At 42.4% G+C, this 15562-nt stretch overlaps 2 protein-coding genes across 4 annotated transcripts in view; both read left to right on the top strand.

The window, feature by feature from the left end:
- neto1l (neuropilin (NRP) and tolloid (TLL)-like 1, like) overlaps nucleotides 1-6406 on the top strand; it is a 78929-nt gene extending 72523 nt beyond the window's left edge. Inside the window, exons 9-11 of one of the 3 annotated variants that reach the window (XM_031583947.1) lie at nucleotides 846-1536; nucleotides 2611-2685; nucleotides 5501-6406. In XM_031583947.1, coding sequence (XP_031439807.1) covers nucleotides 846-1536; nucleotides 2611-2671 — 752 coding nt within the window. In that variant the 3' untranslated portion in view covers nucleotides 2672-2685; nucleotides 5501-6406. The other 2 variants (XM_031583946.1, XM_031583945.1) reach the window with 2 other exon arrangements.
- Nucleotides 6407-9372: 2966 nt separating this feature from the next.
- On the top strand, nucleotides 9373-15156 carry timm21 (translocase of inner mitochondrial membrane 21). The gene is made up of 6 exons (XM_012816139.3): nucleotides 9373-9951; nucleotides 10091-10153; nucleotides 10706-10803; nucleotides 10923-10996; nucleotides 13676-13781; nucleotides 14637-15156. The coding sequence occupies exons 1-6, from the start codon at nucleotides 9633-9635 to the stop codon at nucleotides 14727-14729; spliced, it is 753 nt and encodes a 250-aa protein (XP_012671593.1). The 5' UTR covers nucleotides 9373-9632; the 3' UTR covers nucleotides 14730-15156.
- The last annotated feature ends 406 nt before the right edge of the window (nucleotides 15157-15562 follow it).

Here is a 15562-nt window from a genome sequence, read left to right as displayed (position 1 = left end):
CGGGGGGCCTAATGAATACGGCAGCCGTGGAGAGTGTAATGGAGGATTATGGATCTCCCAGCACCGATCCTCCTCTTTTAAGGTGCCTGTAATGGCCTCCTTGTTGACATAACAGTCTCCGGCCTCACTGTGGGATTGCACTTATGAGCGCTGATGGGCCCGGTGCGACTCCTCGCTGCGGTCCTGTCCAGGAGTGACTGATGATTTGCAGCTTTGGGTCTGTGCGCTGCAGGTGAAGGCAAACAGCTGCAAAGTGAAGGATGAAATGAAGACTAAATTTGCCCGGCGTGTTTGCAGACCCCATTTCTGCACAGCCTTGTTGCCACACACACAACTGGGACAGTGCACTTTGCACTCGGTTTCTGCTGGGGTTTCTGCATGTAGCCCTTTTTTCGCCGTGTTGTATATCGAGGCAGCACTGCGCCCACATCCATCCTCATTAGGCAGGGAATGCCACTGCCTTGGTTCTGCAGTTCTGTCGAGATGCAAGACTGTTTGCTCCCCGATGGTGCTCACATTACTCACTCCACACTTACCACTGCGCCTAAATGTCAAATGTGCCCTAATAGGCAGGTTAGCTTGGCTGTTCTTCTTCCTTGCTGCTTGTCATCTCTGAAGCATATTCACCATGTTGAACGCCATGTTTTGACCTAATAGCGCAAAGAAATATAATAATGAACTGAGCTTTATTTAGGGAGCTTCGTTTGTAAGACCAGATCAATTAACTGTGTTACAGTCTGTGCAATTTAATATTTACTGTATGACTGTTTCTGACCATATTGTATAGTGTATTAGTAATTAGGGTAATGAATTGAATTGAAATCCGTTTGTTTGTGTCTGTGCAGAGAAGAGGAAAGCAAACATCCTGGACAATCTGAACAACACTAACGGCACGATCATCGGCGTGACGTGCTGCGTGGTGCTCATCCTGCTCATCGTGTCCGTGGTGGTGCAGATCAAGCAGCCGCGCAAGAAGTACATCCTGCGGCGCGAGGACTTCGACCCCACCATGTTCCAGGAGGTGTTCGAGCCGCCGCACTACGAGCTGTGCACGCTGCGCAGCGCCGCCGCCTCCGCCGACCTCGTCGACCTCACGGAAGACTTCGAGAACTACCACAAACTCCGGCGCTCATCCTCGCGCTGCATCCACGACCACCACTGTGGTGGCGGTGGCGGCGGGGGCGGCGGACTCGGCGTGGGCGGCATGGGTCTGGGTATGGGCATGGGTATGGGTATGGGTATGGGCATGGGCATGGGCATGGGCGGCTCGCATTCGCAGCTCTCCAGTGCCAAGGGCAGCCGTAGCAACCTGACGGCGCGGGAGGCCTCGGCCGCCGCCGCCATCCTCAGCGAGCTCCCACCACAGCCCGTGGTGAGGCCGCTGCTCCCGCCCACCGGCAACCGGCGCAGCATTCTGGTGATGAAGCACAGCTACTCACAAGAGGCTGCCAACGACCCCTGCGACCTCGAAGATGACCTGGAGGAGGTGCCCACCACCAGCCACCGGCTCTCCCGGCATGAGAAGGCGGTACAGCGGTCAGTATCCATTGATTTTTGATGATGAGGAACAAACATCACACAACATGTGGGGGACCTCTTTTGCCCAGACATGCATTTCGATTCCTTTCCCCTCCACTTAACCTCTTTCCACTTAACCTCTTTTCACTTAACCTCTTTTCACTTACTGACTTACTTTTGTTTTCTCTTTCTCTGCTCTTTTCCATCTGTTTTGTTCTTCTCTCCCTTGTTTTTCGTTATGTTCCTCTCTCATTATTCCTCTTTTAGATAACTGCTTATTTCTTGCCTTTTTTTGCTTTTGTCTTTCCCCTCTTCCCCTCTTCTTTCAGGCCTATGCAGTCATGTACTCTAGGTAGGGTTGTATATGAGCAGCAAGGCCTGCAGTCTTGGAGCTGCTGAGAGTGGCAAGCTTTAGAATGAGATCTACTGTAGCTCTGGACATGCCTGCATGTGCAGCTCTCATGCCAAGGTTTCTCCTCCTCTGTACTTTTGTATCCAAAATCTTCATTTTATAATGTGAAACTGCACTTAAAATGATGCATGGCGATTGCTATTAGTCACAAAGCCTCCTTTCTGAGAGGCGCCTTTTTATTCAAGTATTTTTACACTCTCAAAAGGGCTTGAAAGATGATTAGTGATTATACTTTTTTTAATAGGCATAAATGCAATGCCAGTGTCACATGCAAAGAAATATTTATATATATATGCACATACACATATTTTCTATGTGGATTAAAATTGGCATGTTTAAGCCTGTTCTCTAATCAACACGAGATATTATTTTATTGTATCACACTGCACACTAATTGCTTGATATATTTTTAGAAAATGAAATTGTTTCCAAGTGTCTGTAGAGGTTATGAAAGTACATGTGAAAGCGTTGAGAGTAGTCTCCTGCATGCACATTGTGTGTGTGCTTTACCGTCTGCCTCTCGGTATGACTATGTCTGCATGCTGGAGGTCTAAAACTGGAGTAAAAATAACACGTTTCTGCTGCACTGCTCTGAGGTACATTGACATGAGACATGCATTATAATCTCCCTATGCAAAACCAGAAAGATGACATTAAAACAAATAGCCGTGATATTCCAGGTTCTGCCTCATTGGGTCTCTAAGCAAACACGAGTCTGAGTACAACACTACTAGGGTCTAGGACACAATCTCAAGGTAAGCAAACCTCCGACGGTGCAAAACCCTATTCCTTTCTCTCTGTGTAGTCAGTGTTTGCCAGTCAGTCAGTGTCAGCCATGGTTCTGTGTCCTTTTAAGTTTTGTTTGTTTGTTTTTTAAGTTTATTTATTTCGTGTATAGTGCATTTTTGTACTCATTCGTGTGTGTCATTGTGATGGAACCCAGACATGTGAGGTCGTAGCTTGCTTAGTCGTGAGGTCTTGTGATTTATTTGAGTTCTCATTCGAGCTTCTTTCAGTTGGCATTCATGTGTGATCATTGGCATGGACTGTATCAGTTTGTTTTCTGTTCTCCATATTGTGCACATTCAAACGCAACTAACCTGTTACACCTCCACACTCCCTTTACTCTTGCAAAAGGGTGATACCCTCACATATCTAGTGGTGTCACTGTCTATCGGGAATTATGATTATACTGTGCACATTTCTACACATTTGTACATCTGTACGCTATATACTGTACATATATACATTACAAACATGTACAAATGCTACTATTTATGACATAGCACATGTACATAGTACATATTACTTTGAATATTATTATGTATGAAAATAGTTCATGTAACATACATAATTGTCTATGATAATTCACATACACACACAGACACAGAGGGATGACAGAGGATATTTGTATTTAAATGAACAGGTAACCAGTCACATGTTTTTGAGTAGGGTCAAGAATGTGCTTTGTTGTTTGTTCTGTGTGTGTGTGTTTTTGTTTGTTTTTGTCTATCATTCAGTGAAATGTGCAGTGTGTTGTCGGTGCCGCTTGCTTATGTTCTGCGTTATGTTGCATTGTCTCCATTGTGTAGACTTCTTGAAAATAGTGCAATCCTGGATCAATACGAACGAGCTTCAATCACATATGAGTGTATGGGACGGAGATACTCACCAGCATGAGGGTTCACTCTGGAGACTCTAGAGGCATCGCTATGACAACCCTACCCATGTACATAGACACTCTCAGCAACAAAGGACTTCAGATTCATTGAAAATGACTTTTCTTGATATTGAGCTTGATATTTTAATTCAGGGATGTAGTGTTCCAGTAGGTGATTTTCTTGTATGATCACATTTTGTAGTCCTAATTTCTCTGAACACAAACAAATGAGTGTACAGCTAAATTCAGCAACACATTTTAGATATTTTGATTGTACAGGATTTGCTAAATTTAGCATTACTTTGCAAGAAGAAAGCTGATCAAATCTGTTTTGTTGATGTCACGCTGCATGCTAGTACCTCATTGTCCCATCAGGAAATTAGAATTACAGATGTACTCCTAAATTGCTTGCTAGTTAGTTTTAACAGATAGCCCTGCCTACATGCATATTTTCTAGGTGTTAATAAATCAATTCTTCTTGAGACCTCTGCATGCATATCATATTTCCCGGGAGGAGAAAATCATCTAATTTTTAGCAACTTGCATTTAATTAGCTTCCTAAACCATACATCTCAGTATAAATATTATAAAGAAACATATGGGAAGACTGCAAATAACCCTAGTACACTCATAATAGATTGCATGTCCTATCTCAGTAAAACAGTGAAATTACAATTACACTTTTTCTGTAGAAATGTTTTATTTTGTAACTGCATACTTATGAGAGGTGCTGTCATTTTCACAAAAGTTGAAATGCTGCACACAATAAAAAAAAAAAAAAAACAGTGCTTGCTACATTTTAGTGGCATTGACCTTTTTGTACTAATATTCACATTTTTGTAATGGAATCAGTCGGACACCATTTTTGAGGCTAAATGCAGACTTTTCAGGGCTTTGTTAGAAACAACAACAAAGCAGAAGCCTTTCAACTCTCCCCATATATTCATCAATGAACATGTCATGATGCCAGAGTGTGTTTTCCTTTCGTTTCACTTGTTATGTTGGAGAATATAAGCCTAGTGTCTGTTGGCAATAGTATTGCACCAGATAGTGGTAGCCTTTTTTCCCCGTTGATACTTGTTACAGCTTTTGCACTCTCAATATAACGACTGGTGCTTCCAAAACATACTGGAGTCAAATTAAAACTGAATTATATATTACAGTAACAAAGCCATCCTCATAAAGTCTTTATTTCCCTGCTTGATTGCCTGACTACTTCTCGTGGTTCTGTAGTGTGAAAATTAGAGTTTGTGTTGTGTTGCCATTTGTGTGCGGTTTATGTATGCTGCCTCCTTATCAATGTGCTGTCATGAATGTTCTATCCGTACTGCGGTCCATTTTGTATGTGTATGTATCTATCATTCATACAAGGCATTCATTCAGCTTCCTCTCTGTTTTGTGTGGATTAAATGAGCCAAATCCCATTTTCAAACAGAAAGAGTCACAACCAGAGATGAACTGTTGCTAATCTCTGATGATTCTCTCTCTTTCTGTGTTTCTGTATGGATTAAAATCTGGCTTGATGTATACATCTTAATACAAAAGGTTTATTTGTGTATAAGTTATTTTAAATGAAGTGTATAACACTTAATGATTATTAACTAACCATGAGGTTTTTACAGAAGTAGACAGCAGCCTCTCTTGTCTGTTCAGATAACTGCACAGTTGACACACTTTGACGTCCTATCAAGCATAAGTTGGCAAGACACATGTCCCTTAAAGTCCTCGTATGTCCTTTCCGGCAAGTCATTATCAGCCCTGGCAGGATCCATGCTTTGAATGTCCACACTCTTTTCTCTCAAAATGTCTATGCAATATATGAACACAAGTGGGCCAGCTAAGGGCCATCTAAGGGCTATAAGGAGAGCTTGCTATAAAGTGGACCTAATAGTGTTTTTATTTTTCTACAGGCAAATACAACATTTCCCTGCATCTTGCCAAGTGTGACAGCTTATGGTGTTAACTCTCTCTTTAACACCCTCATGCATCTTGAAAGAACTGTGGCTTTGAGTAATTTCAGTATTGTGATTAAAATCAGTCTTCTGTGAGTGCATTGGGTTCTCTATCTCTCTGTGGTGGTGGAGGAAGTTCGGACCTTTCGTGAGTTCTCACAAAGCAAAACCTGGGAAGTGGCTGAAAACTACAATGTTGTGAGACTGGACTCACATTCTTTTTTTTTTTTTTTTTTAAAGAAAACTACAACAAGAACCTTTAATGTACATTTGCTCATTGAGAATGACAAAAAAAAGAACCCAGGTGTGTCCTTTCACTTTTCTTTTTCTGTCTTTTCATTTAGAAACTGTAAAATTGTGTTGCTGAAATGAATCGTTTTGGATACAGACTACATTTTTTGTCTCCCACTTTGGGAAACGCCATGATGTTGGTGACTGCTGGAGCCATGGGATTTTAATCTACCACTACTGGCAACACAGATTCTAACACTTCCGTGGTGAGGCATTAAGTGAATAAAAGATGTCACATAGTCTAATGTCATATGGAGGGATTGGGAACCATAGTGAATGTTGAATGGTGTCCTTGAGTTCGTAGCCTAGAAAGGACACAAAATCCATCTGGGGATGTGTTAATGCCCTTAAAAGAAGAGGCCTGCCCTTCACTGGGTATAGCCTAATGCAAACGATGATATCCAACTCATCAACCATGTCACTGAGGTGCTTTTCAAGTAGCATATTTCTGGCCCAGACTAAATGTGTGTATATGTTTCAAACTGAATTTACTTGCTGAAAAAAAATGAGAGACTTTATTTGAATATTAAATGCTGGAAAGAATGTTTTCAATAAACTGAGACCAACTGAAAATGAACCATGTTCATAATCTTTTTTTAAAAAGTTTGTTTATAAATAAAAGGGGGGAAACATGATTTGATTTTTATAGCATATTCAAGCCACTCCTTAGGTCTGTATATATTCTATTGCAGACTTTTGTTCACGATTTTGGCATTAACATTGACATTATTGAAAGGATATACTATCATAGAACAACATATAGAGCTTAACCACTACTTGCTCCTCTGTCTTGTGGAGGATCTGCACATGATGTCACAGTAGGCATAAGTCACCGCAGTGACACCCACTGAGCTACAGAAAGACTAACTTACTCTGTGGCGGATTTCAGCTAGAATGCCACGAACACGCCAAAAGAACGCATGTAATTGAACTGTAACTACTCGTCCCAGTCATCGAACAATTGCATCTAAGTTTTAGTAGACACGCCTGGTGGGATATAAATGTATTTAAGTGAAAGAGAGTGGAGAGGAAGATGAAAGGAGTAGTATTTAGGAGCAACGTCTTTAAGAGCGCTGTCACCGCTAATGGTGGAATAACAAAAGTACGCCCTGTCTGTGTGCATTAGTCCATAAACAACAACAGCAAAAAAAGAGAAGATTTGACTTGCCCTCGAAGTCTCAATGAACATCCCACAACAAAACAGTATTCCAAAAGGCAAACGGGCTAAACTCCCATAGGGAAAGGTTAAGGGGAAAAGATTGGAAATAAATCTAAACGTTGAGTCCATGAAACTTATTCAAGTTCAAGTACAAGTATTTTTTTGTCAGATGGACAGAACAAACAAAGTCAGACTGGGCACTGAAATTCTTAAGACAAGACACCGCACAACAACCTACCATAGCATAAAATAAAATAACATAACATATAAGTACTCTGAACATAAATTACACCTATGATAAACATATAATAAATCTACTAAATATACAAATTAAATATACAATACAATCTTCTAAACATATAATACTTATGTCATACTGTATATACCCTATTTATCTATATTTATATTACCATTATGCACATACTCTGCACTCTTCTGCTTTGCACTTCTGGTTAGATGCTAACTGCATTTCGTTGCCTCGGTACTTGTACTCTTTGCAATGACAATAAAGTTGAATCTAATCTAATCTAATCTAATACACATAAAGTAACCTATACTAACCTAATATACCTATACTAGCCTAAAGACAAATCAAGTGTGCCTGGTATCAGGTAGTGCAATATTACTGATAGTGCAAACAGTAGACGAAACTGTAACATGTAAAGTGGCGAGACTGTATCACTGTCCATTTAAAAGCCTGATGGCCCTTGGAAAGAAACTGCTCTCCAATCTACGGGTGCGAGAGCAAATACTTCGGTAGCGCCTGCCAGAAGGCAACAGGGAAAAAAGTCTAAAGGATGAATGGTATCAGTCTTTAAGGATCCTGCCAGCTTTTCTGATGCATCGTGTGTGGAAGATGTCCTGCAGGGCTGGGAGCTCCCTGCCGATCATGAACTCCGCAGACCTGACCACACTGCGTAGGACCCTTGCGGTCCTTGGCTGTGCAGCTCCCGTACCAGACTGTGATGCAACCAGTTAGGATGCTCTCTATAGTACATCTGTAAAAGTTAGTGAGGATGACTGATTCCATACCAAACTTCTTCAGTCTCCTCAGGAAGAAGAGGCGTTACCGGGCCGCTTTCACCACCTTGACCAGTTGAGATCACTGCTGATGTTCACCCCGAGGAACCTGAAGCAGCTGACCTTTGCCACTACGGATCTGTTGATGTGTATGGGGTGCAGGCTATTCCTTCTGCCGTCTCCTATAGTCCACAATCATCTCTTTAGTCTTGCTGATGTTGAGAGAGAGGTTATTATCCTGACACCATGTTGTCAGGGTATCAACCTCCTCTCTGTAGGCTGACTCATCATTGTCAGTGATGAGGCCCACAATGGTTGTGTCGTCAGCAAACTTCAAGGTGAGATTTGAACTGTGCGTAGCCGCACGGTCATGCGTGAACAAGGAGAACAGGAGAGGGCTGAGCACACAGCCCTGGAGGGTGCCTGTGTTGGTGATCACTGTGGATGAGGTCCAGGGTGGGAGGCAGCAAGGAGCAGATGAATGATTTGACTAGCCGCTCGAAGGACTTAATGATCACAGAGGTCAGTGCTACCAGGCGATAGTCATTCATGTAGATGGCCTTGGTGTTCTTAGGCACAGGGACGGTGGTGGTCCTTTTGAAGCAGGTGGGGAGTAGAGACAGGCTGAGGGAGAGGTTGAAGATGTCGCTGAAGACCCATGCTAGCTGGTCAGTGCAACCCCTGAGCTTATGTACTTATTTCCACACGGGCGTATAACAAGAAAAAAAAACAATGAGGCAAAATATTCCATACAATTGTCTGTCTTATTCAGGAATTCTGGAGACTATCAGAGGATCTGCTAGATCCGTCTACCTCTATTCATTCACCTCCCATTGATTCCCAATTCCCATCTCAATCAGACAGAACCACTGGTTCTTTGGTAAGTTGTAAGTCGTAAGGGTCAAGTCCAACTTGATTTAAGAAGATAATTGTTTGTTAATATAATTGATAATAGTTTATTCCCGGTTTTGCAGTTTCCCCTAAGCCTATTAAAGCAGCAGTAAGGCATTTTGGTCTTTTCTTAAATGTTTGTGAGACGGGTCTGTCCAGGATCACAGAACTATGGTGCATAGCGTGGGCAACTAGTGGGAACACCTGGTCTGTTATAGCTGTTCTTTACGTGACCATGTACCATCTTGGTCAATACTATACCAAATTAATTTGAAGATGACATCAAATATAGCTACTTATTAAAAAAAGCCCACACAAATGGCTGCATTAGAAATTCTTTGATACTGTTGCTTTAAAGGCAGCCATGTCTTACCACTCAGCCTGACTGAGAGGGCGTGTTCCGGCTGGAACGTGACGTCAGTGCATACCCTCTATTGGTTTAACTCTCAGGATGTAAACTAGGCAACTAGTCCCGCGATTTATTGGCACGCTTTGCACTGACGAACAAAACATGCGCCCGATTTCTCCAGCGCGCCTGTTAACCTATACTTTAGCGTTAGCCAGCTAAGTAACGCTACCACTGACAGCAATCTGTCTTGCTGACACAAACCAATTGTATTTTCTAATGTTGTAGTCGTATCACTGGCATGGAGCTCTTGGTCTTAGAGTGTTGTCTAAACTAACTGTTTGTTAAGAGACCTTTGAGTCGAGGATTTTTCAAAGGACAACATGGTGTACCCCACTGCTCTCACGCAACTCAGAGTTGCATATCGAAAACTACCACTTGTTAGGAGATCGCAATGTCTTCAGCATTTGCACAATAGCATGCACAACACCTCTCCATTGCTTATTGCTAATGTTGCGAGGCCTGTTTTTCTCCGGCTGTCCGAGTATGCATCATTTGTCCACAGCAACATCGCAGTGTCACAGAGTCGTGGTATATGTCTCGATGTGAAGTTAAGAAGTAAAGCGAGCCATGGAGAGGATAAAGAACAGGTGTCTGTTCAAAGGGCTCAGAGCGGACCCAGACTAACCGCAGGACAGAAAGGTAGCCATCCTGTGTTTATTCGAGCATGTTCTGGTTATGTTGTTGTCATGTTTGTTTCCATATATGTACAATAGTGTTTCTTCCTCTGTCATGTGTGTTTCCATATATGTACAATAGTGTTTCTTCCTCTCCTCAACAGTAAAACGGGCTGGCAAGGATTTCACCTACCTGATCGTTGTCCTCGTTGGATTGGGCGTGACAGGTCAGGGTTTGATTGAACCGTAGGGCAGTGTTCATAGAGCAACTCTGCACAATGCAAAATTACTCCGTGAAAAATGACACAGTGGAATTATGCATACACTAACATGAGCAAGGAATGATTCCAAATCGTATCTGCTGTCACGCGTAGCTTTGGTAAGCGTTGTCATTTAAATTGATATGACCCCTTGCTACCTCACCTGCCATAAAATAGCCAATAGTCTTAACTGCCCTTAATAGCCATGCTGGATATTTTTTAAAGTACTTAGTAGTTGAATGCTATTTGGTGCTGTAGTACTAGGCAGCGTTATACCAATTTGACATCTGGCAGTCGTCCTAATGAGCTATGCTTTCCCTGCCCAAAAAGTGACAAAACCGTGTCAGCTCACAGTTGTCACTTTATAGAGCAGTGTCAATTTGATATGCAGTTTAAGAAGAGCAATCTCATTGATGGCTGAAACCATTTGGAAGCATTTCTTACGACTTGTTTTTGTTTGTTTCTGTGTACATCATGTGTCAGAATGAAATGGGTTGTGTATCTCTGCTGTCATTCTAGGTGGACTATTGTATGTTGTTTTCCAAGAGTTGTTTTCATCATCCAGTCCAAGCAAAATTTACGGGAAGGCTTTTAAGAAATGCAAGTCAAATCCAGAGGTGAGCTTTGTTCTTATAATTCATGTAAGTGTTTCAACAGGATAACCCAACCTATGTCCATTTAATGTGCAATAATCATAATGTCAAATGTATCTGAATTATCCTGTGTTAAAATGTAGGTCATAGGAGCTTTTGGGGAGCCCATTACATGTCATGGGGAGACTACTCGAAGAGGCAGAAGGCAACAAGTTAGGTAAGGGTGCATGTGCCTTTTAAAAGTGTGGTCCTTGATTATAATCCATTAACCTTTTCGTAAAATTCAGCTGAATTCTCCTCACGTTACTCTATCTGTCCGTCCTGTGTGTGTGTGTGTGTGTGTGTGTGTGTGTGTGTGTGTGTGTGTGTGTGTGTGTGTGTGTGTGTGTGTGTGTGTGTGTGTGTGTGTGTGTGTGTGGGGGGGGGGGGGCTCTGAATAAACTCCAGCGTTCGTTCACAAACCTGGCTCTGTACATGGGAAACAAACAAAGTGCCTTGGGCCAAGTCATACACTAATCCAACCAATCAACATGTTGCTTCAGGAGCACTGAAGGGAGGGGTGTAATTTGATTGGCTGTTGAGCAGAAACGTCAACAACCTTTTGCCAGAATTGAGGACTGCATCTTTCACAATATGAAAAGATGCAATCAGGGCTAATTGTGAGTCATTATGGCAGATTTGGCAGAAATACATATATATATATATACACTCAGTGTGCTCACTGCATTGGCCTACACTGTTACTGAACATACAAAGTATGTATCATTGTATCATAGTTAGAATTGACATATAAGTAGCATCACTAACTACCTTGCAGGGGATGGCATGATTTAAAAAAAGTACTGCCAGTGCAATACAGCTTTCCGCAAATGTCAGTGCAATTATTGTTTTCAATATTCAAACATCATTACAAGTGCAATAACCATCCCGGCTCCCTCCTCATTTGAACACCTTGTTTTTAAACTATCTGGTCCCAAACCTCTGGTTACTGCAGTCATTTACCGCCCCCCAAAACCTTACCCTGCTTTCCCCTCCGACCTGTCTGAATTTCTCACACAACTCTGCACCATCTCTCCATCCATTCTGCTACTTGGTGACTTTAACATACACGTCGACTCATCTGACTCCACAACCTCTACAGAACTCCTGGACATTTTTTACTTCTTCAACATCACCCAACATGTCGATTTTCCCACCCATAAAAAAGACTTGACCTGGTCTGCATCTCCAGCATTACCATCAGCAACCTAAACAGCACCGACCTCACCATCTCTGACCATCTGGCTATCACCCTGCCTGGACATAGACATCCCTGCCCCCCATGTTAAGCAGAATCGCACCATAACATTCTAGAACATCAAGTCCATCAACCTCCCCTCGCTCCTCCACCTTGGCTGCCACCGTCTCTGCCCCTATTTCGACTGCCTCCCCCACTGCCCTGGTCAATTACTATAATGATGCACTCTCCTCCTGTCTTGACATCCTCGCCCCCGAAAAAATCAAAACTCGTCTCCTTCACCCACTCCGGCCCCTGGTACACTGACCCACTTCGCCCCCTCAAAGTACAGGGCCGTCAACTGGAAAGTTTTGCCAACAAAACTGGACTCACTGTTCACTTTGATGCCCTCATACTCCACCAACAACAATATAAAGATGCCATCAACACCGCTCGCTCCTCTCACTACTCCTCCATCATCCGATCTGGCTCAAACAACCCCAAAACGCTTTTCTCCACCATCAACAAACCTCTCAAGCCCATGGACATCCATCTCCACTTCCTTCACCACCAGCAAATGCAACTCATTTTTATCCTTCTTCCATGACAAAATCATCGCAATACGCAACCAGCTGGCTGCCCCATCCCCTCACTACCACCACCCCCCCCCCCCCCCCCCCAGCCCTCAACATGACCCTCCCCTACTTCCAAGTCACTCTCTTTCTTCAAATCAATCACTGAAACGGACCTCTCCTCAATAGTTCCAGCATGAAGACCTCCACCTGTGCCCTTGAACCCCTCCCCTCTTCCTTAGTCAAGGCCTGCATCCCCTCACTCTCCCCTCTCATCACCAACATCATCAACTCCTCACTGTCCTCTGGTCTCGTACCCCAGCCCACTCAAGCTCGCTGCTGTCAACCCCGTACTGAAACAACCTGGTCTTGACCCCGACATCCCCAACAACTACCGGCCCATCTCCAACCTCCCCTACCTCTCCAAAGTCCTTGAGAGACCTGTTGGTTCACAACTCAAGTCCCACCTAGATCTCCATAATCTCTACGAACCCTTCCAATCCGGCTTCCGTTCAAAACACAGCACACTACTGCCCTTCTGAAAATCACAAATTACATACTTTTCTCTGCTGACTCTGGCTTCCTCACCATCCTCATCCTCCTTGACCTCAGCGCCCGCCTTCGACACCATCAACCACCCCATCCTCCTCTCACGTCTCCAGCACTCCCTTGGCATAACTGGCACTGCCCTCTCCTGGTTCACCTCAGGGCCCTCTGGAGCGCCCTCCCCATCCACAACCGTCAGGCTCCCACCTTATCATCGTTCAAAAAAGCCCTCAAAACCCACCTCTTCAAACTCGCCTTCACCTGCTAACGCCTGATCCCTTCCCCTCCCTACTCTCCATCACATGACTAATTCCGCACAGCCTCTCCACTTTTCTTTTTTTCTTTTTACTAAAATGTTCTGTTTGTTTGTTTTGTTTGCTCTTTTTTTTATTTAATTTTTTTGTCTTTGCCCAATGTAAAGCGTCTTTGGATACCTACAAAAGCGCTATATAAGTTTAAAGTATTATTATTATTATAATTATTATTATTATTATTTTTCAAGTATATTTAATTTGTCTAGTTTGATAAATATTCAGTAATGACTGTCTTCCTCTTTCCCTAGTCACATGGAATACATAAAAGATGGGCTGAAATATATAAGGCTGAAGTTTTACATTGAGGGGTCAGAACCCGGACGACAAGGGACTGTTCACACAGAGTCCAAAGAAGTGAGATGCTGATTTTCCTTTCATGCCCATAAGAATGTTTTCCTTACCGGTACTTAAACATTAGAAATCTCAGTTCAGGAAGAGGAATGTTCTTTAAAGTCTTGGTTTAACAGTGGCTCCACTGTTGAAGATGGTGGTTGGGAAAACTGACTGCAAACACGTAGCAATCCAAATGGCATCACACACGGGTACAACAGCAGGCCGTTGGTCTGGGGCTAAATTGGGCTAGGTTCACTCTAGCTGGTACGCGGGTCTTTGGTATTGGAAGACAAAAATAACCTGAACCTGAACTTTCCTAGTTCTACTGTTAGTGTTAGGCTGGCCTTCCCTCTCCACTAGTTCCACTCTTATTCACTATGGCCTGGCATCAGGAATGTGTGTAGTTCAGAATTAAATGCAAAGCAACTAGATTAGCCTTTTACCAATTTGCATCGGGACTATTCTCCTGCAGCATCTTAGATTGTCAGAAAAACAACTTTTGTCATGTAAATCAGCCTCCTTAACCTGCTGACTGTCTAGCCTCACCATCTAGAACTCCAGACTCATCTGGATCGAAGGTCTTAAGACTATTTTCCAGTAAGAACTGAGCTGAGCTCTAGTCTGTTAGAGCAAGACTATGCTAACATGACTTTACATACAAATGTGTGTAGCTGTTTGTAGAGCTGATTTTATTCTAGATCAGAAGCATGCATTTATAATTTATAATAATTAGCCAGCATTTATCTAAAGTCTTTCATGCATACCTGTTTTGTACTTATTACCACATCAGTACTGTATACTAGCATTAATATGTTGCACTAGAATTCATAATGGTGAAAAACTGTGTTTTAACTTCAACTTAATGTCTCTTCACAGAACCCTGAAACTGGTAAATATGAGTTTCGCTACATTTTTGTTGATGTAGACACCTATCCAAGAAGAACCATCATTATCGAAGACAACAGATAAGGCTGCCAGTAGAAGTGATTTTTTTCGAAGTTTTGTATTTTCACAAAATGACAAGACCCTTATTGAATATCTATGCCACCAACAAATATTGAGTGTACCAACATCTGGGATAGAGATTTTTTTTGAAGATTTATTGAAAGCAACACAACATTCAAATGACACTGAATACTATTACAGGGAGTACACCATTGGATCATTCTCTGCAACATCAGAAAATATTATTGAGCCGTGGTTGTATATAGTGTAATTTACTTGGCATGTGGTTTTCCCCTTTACTGTAAAGACACTTGCTAAGTGATAGGGGGGTGTTGAAGAAACCAAGGTCCATTCTCCCAACTTCCCATGTGCAAACAGTCAGGATTTGTGATGATGATTGTGTTTTAATTGTTGCTTCATTATTGATGGAATAAAATACCAAACTGTCAAATGTCCAAAGCACCCTTCTTTTTCAAGAATCTATCTAGTAATCTGGATCAAAGTACTGGATTGGATTTATTTGTAGTTCATATATATCAGCAGTATAGAACAGAGTCAAATCCCATTTTCTGTCTTTGGACTACAACATGCTGCATCCTATATGTACGACTAGGGGAAAAACGGACTTTCAGCATCATCTGCGCTCTCTTCAAAGAAAGGGTAAAGTGAGTGATGACACACAAACCCACGGGATGGAAAAAGGCTTATGTTCATATGCACCTTATGCCAAACAACTTTCTTTGGTTAGAAGATTGATGATTTTAAATCATTTTACATTGCCACAGAATGAATTTCTCTTTTTCATCCTGCAAATAAAGCATGCGTTTTACACTGCAAAAATACTATGCATTTGAGTG

Source organism: Clupea harengus, chromosome 17, assembly GCF_900700415.2.
Source record: "Clupea harengus chromosome 17, Ch_v2.0.2, whole genome shotgun sequence".
Classification (NCBI taxonomy): domain Eukaryota; kingdom Metazoa; phylum Chordata; class Actinopteri; order Clupeiformes; family Clupeidae; genus Clupea; species Clupea harengus.
The sequence above is the reverse complement of the archived record's forward strand: the minus strand, read 5'-3'. Positions and strand labels throughout refer to the sequence as shown.